At 69.7% G+C, this 4,337-nt stretch overlaps 2 protein-coding genes across 2 annotated transcripts in view; both read left to right on the forward strand.

Annotated features, from left to right (window-relative positions):
* Positions 1–2,744, forward strand: H696_02737 (hypothetical protein; the record flags this gene model as incomplete). Its single annotated transcript, XM_009496642.1, has 3 exons — positions 1–676; positions 895–1,789; positions 1,921–2,744. Exons 1-3 carry the CDS (start codon positions 23–25, stop codon positions 2,742–2,744), a joined length of 2,373 nt encoding a protein of 790 aa, XP_009494917.1. The 5' UTR covers positions 1–22.
* A 1,491-nt stretch (positions 2,745–4,235) lies between these two features.
* Positions 4,236–4,337, forward strand: part of H696_02738 (hypothetical protein) — a gene marked incomplete at both ends in the record, with an annotated part of 1,276 nt that continues 1,174 nt past the window's right edge. The window contains one exon of the mRNA XM_009496643.1: positions 4,236–4,322. Coding sequence (XP_009494918.1) covers positions 4,236–4,322 — 87 coding nt within the window. The remainder of the gene's footprint in view (positions 4,323–4,337) is intronic.

Consider the following 4,337-nt stretch of genomic DNA (forward strand, 5'->3'; position numbering starts at 1 on the left):
CCCCCCCCTTCCTCCCGACGCCATGAGCTCCTCCCGCTCCGGCCCTCAGGACGAGCGGGCGCCCGGGGCCAATGACGACGTCCCGCGCCGGCCCCTCCCCCCGATGCAATTCCGCCTGTTCCTGCCGCGTTGGCCTCCGGGATCGCCGGAGTCGCCGCCCTCGCCGGAGGCCCGGGCGATGGCCGGGGCCCCCCCCCCGGCCACCGGGGAGGAAGACCACCTGCAGCAGGTCCTACGCCGGGTGCCGCGGATGGTGTCCTTCCTGCTTGACTGCCCGAGCCTCGGGGCCCTGGCCCACGAGGCGGCCCTGAGCATTGTGATTTGCTCGTACTCGGAGACGCTGCATCCGCCGGATTTGGCCTCCTTCAGCCGCGATGACCGGGTGACCATCCTGGACACGGCCAATCAGCTGGCCCGGCGGATGTCCTTCTTCTACCTGCCGCCGGCCACGAGCTGGTCGATGGCGGTGTCCTGCCGGGTGCAGGTGTTCGACGAGACCGGCTTCAGTACCATTGTCTGCGGGGCCAGCCCATCGGAGATGGTCAGCGGCGTGGCCATCCTGGGCGTGCCGCTGGATGCGTCGCCGCCGCTGTCGCCCCGGGGATCGGGCTCCGGTGGTGCATCGGTCCCCGGAGCCGCCCTTTGCGAGGCCCCCGAGGACATTGTGGTTGAGCATGTGCGTGGCTGCTTTGTCTTGCTTTTTTTTCCCCCCCCGCCCCCCTACCCATCCTCCCCTTGTCTCCCCTGTATCCTGCCCTGACCCTCTGTTCTGCTCTCCTGCCACGGTCTCCTGCCACGGTCTCCTGCCACGGTGTCCCATTCTTGCTTGCAACTTCGGGGCCCCGCCTTTCCCTGGGGCTGGTTTCTCCCCCGGGCCGCCTGTCTGCCCGACAGCTGGTAGCCTTCTTCCGGGAGCTGCTGGACAACCCGGTGACCGGGCACCCGGAGGGGGCCTTCCACCCGGGGCAGTCGCTGGACCACATCCCAAGCGCGGTGTATCAGCCGGCCGGGGCCGGGGCGCTGCAGGGCACCGGCCCGATGGGCTTCATCCGCCAGCGCATCGATGACCTGATGCGGCTGCTGTCCGGGCTGGGAGAGGCCCTGCAGCTGTCCATGCGCCAGCTCTTCCTGTCGACGGAGCGTGCCCTGGGGATTGTGTTTTCGGTGCCGGAGCCCGGGACCGCGGCCGGGGCCGCCGCCGGCGCCGCCGGCACCGGCCCGGTGGCCACCACCTCGCTGCTGGACACCCTGGTCGCGCTGCCGCGCCACATTGCCCTCTTCATGCAGGAGCTTGGCCAGCGAATCTTCCTGGACTTCCGGTCCTTCTTCTCGGAGATGGCCAATGCGGTGCAGCCGCCGGTGCAGGTGCCCCCCATGGCAGCTGGCGGCGGTGCCTCGGGCGAGGCGTCAGCCGCCCCCATCCCATCGATGCCCCCGCATGTGGCCTTTCATGTGGCCTCGGCCCCGGGGGAGGTTTCCTCGGCCGCGATGCCGGCGGCGGCCCTTCCCCTGGTGGTGTCTGGTGATGGGGGGCCGGACTTCTCGGCGGCCGAGCCGACCGAGCCCCATCAGCCGGGGGGCGTTGGCCTGCCGGCCGGGGCCCCGAGCACCCCGACCCCCTCTTCGCTGGCCGTGGAGTGCTCCTCCTCGCTGGCTTCCTCGCTGTCGTCATCGGCCTGCCTGGCCGCCGTGGATGGCTCCATTCGCGAGGAGTCTGCTCCGGTGACCGGTACCCTGGTGGAGTATGCGCGCAGCATCGACTCGCCGACCGCCAGCCCCGGGTCGTGTGGTATGCTTTCTCCCCCCTTTCCTCGAGCACTCTTTTTTTTTTTTCGCACGCTTGCTGGCCTTCTTCTTGTATCTGACCTTTCGGTAAAAAAAAATAAAATGCATGTGCCCTCCCTCTCCCTGGCGCAACAGCCCCCTCGGATGGCCAAGATCCGAGCTCGGATTCGGACGCCTGCTCTTCCAACTCGGAGACCAGCTCCTCCGACTCGGAGACCAGCTCCTCGGATTCCGACACCAGCTCCTCGGATTCCGACACCAGCTCCTCGGACTCTGGGACCAGCTCCTCCGACTCGTCCCCCGACTCCTCGCCGGAGCTCACCCCAGCGCCCTCCCCGCCTTTGACTCCACACCCCGAGCCTGAGCCTGCTCCTGAGCCTGCTCCTGAGCCCGCTCCTGAGCCTGCTCCTGAGCCTGCTCCTGAGCCCGCTCCTGAGCCTGGGCCCGAGCCTGCTCCTGAGCCTGAGCCCGAGCCCGAGCCCGAGCCCGAGCCCGAGCCCGAGCCCGAGCCCGAGCCCGAGCCCGCTCCTGAGCCCGAGCCCGAGCCCGAGCCCGAGCCCGCTCCTGAGCCCGAGCCCGAGCCCGAGCCCGAGCCCGAGCCTGCCCCTCAGCCTGGCGCCCCCAGCGACTCGGAGAGCAGTGTCCACCATGCTGACGGGTCTAGCGACTCGTCTGGGGCCTCCTCCCGGGCCTCGTCTGCCCTGTCGTCGCCCCGGGCTCCTCCGAGCGGCGACCGGGACCTCCTGCTCGATGAGGACTTCATTCTGGTGGACTTCGACGCGGCGGTCAGCCTGCCGGCCACGGCCACCGACCCGTCCATCCAGATGGCCCCGCTTAGTGCGCCGATCTCCTTCAGCGTCAGCAACAGCAGCAGTGGGATATCCTCCCCGACCGGCGGCGCGGGCACCGATGCCGCCTCCCGGTCTAGTTCCGACTTCTCGGACAGCGACTTCAAGTGACAGTGTGCGGCCGGAGCCGGGGGGTTCTTTCCCCCTTTTTTTCTCTGCCGCGTGTACGCGAGGGCGCGGTGGTGTGTGCGGCAGGTGGAATGTTCCCTCTCCCCCCCCCCCCTGTTTGTTGGTGCGCAGGCGCTGTGCGCGCGCACATGCACTCTGCCCATGTGTGGAAGGAAATACACGCGCTCTATTTTTGTTTTGTTTGCCCCGCTGGTGCTGTGTATGTCCGGGCGCCCAGATTGGGTTTCGCACGCGACTCGCGGCAGAGAAGGGCAAGGAGGAGGGGGGGGGGGGCGGAAGCAGGAGGCGCTGCGCGTGCGGGTCTCTGCGCCGGGGCGCCTGCGTGGGCGTTTGCATGGGGGCGGGATCGCCAAAGATCCAGTGACAGGGGGGGTGGGGACCGGGGGAGGGCTGTCTCGCGGGAGAGGGCATCGCGCCGTCGCGAGGGCGGCCTCTTCGGGTCGGGTCTCTTCCTCGGGGGGCATGGTCTCTTGGGCTGGTCTTGTCTGCGGGCGTCTGGCCAGATCGGCGGCCGGTCCGGTGAGCGGGGCGCAGGGGCACCTGTCGAGCGTCGGGCCCCTCCGGTAACTGGAGGCCAGCTGCGGAGGCGGCGTGTTATGGTTAATGGCTTAACCGACCGGCGGCCGGAGATTCGCCCTCCCGGCGGTTGTGGACGAGAGCGGGAGCGGGCGAGAGGGGGGGGGGGGGGGGGGAGTTGCCACATCCCAGCCGGGGCGGTGTGCGGGCAGAGGGAAGTCCGTGGGGATACTTCCTGCATGTCTCGGGCGGCACGCCCGGCATCATGGAAGTTCAGCAGGTTGCGCGCTCCCGCGCGCGGCGGCGTCTGTCCGCCGGCGCGGCCCCCACGGGGCCCCTCCTCGCGTCTTTCCCCAACGTACCAGGCGTTATGCGCCGGGGGGCCGGGAGGAGGGGGGGGGGGGGTGCGCGGAGTTGCCACCGCGCCTCGTAGGGCAGCAGCCGGTCACGCGTGTGGCAGGGGTGGGAACGGCAGTGTTCACTTCGTCCCGCCCCCCCCCCAATGGCGGCTGAGAACCGATCGGCTGCCCCGGGGGCCTCCCGGCGGACGGCGGCCAATCTCGGTCATTTGGTCCTGTCCGCCACACATCGTACTTGCTGGCCTCCAGGGGGGGAAAGGGGGGGGGTCAGGGCCTCCGACCGTCGGGCGGGGCTGGCACACTGGCTCGGTGGCCGTTGTGTCCCAGCGGGGCAGTCCTGCCGCCCTGGCGATCGGGGCGATCTTTTCGGCGGGGCCCAAGTGCCAGGGCGTTTCGTCGGTGGCGGGGGCCGGCGGGCGGGGGCCCCTCCCTCCCCCGGCGCACATAAAAGGTTTAGTGGCTGCTGCCTCGTCTCCGGCGTTCGGTAGACCTCTTTGTTGGAATTGCCCAGCTCCCCCTCTCTCTTCTCCTTGCCCTTTGTTTCGCCCTCCTGCCGCCTCTACCCCGGCTCCACACACACACACACACATATCCAGCCATGACTGCCCCCCTGCCGGATCTCTTCACGCGGCACAGCCTGCCGAAGGACGCCCTTGCGGATAACAAGGTCGAGGAGCTGTTTAGCGTCCGGGACCGTGTG

This window comes from Fonticula alba (assembly GCF_000388065.1).
Source record: "Fonticula alba strain ATCC 38817 unplaced genomic scaffold supercont2.4, whole genome shotgun sequence".
Classification (NCBI taxonomy): domain Eukaryota; order Rotosphaerida; family Fonticulaceae; genus Fonticula; species Fonticula alba.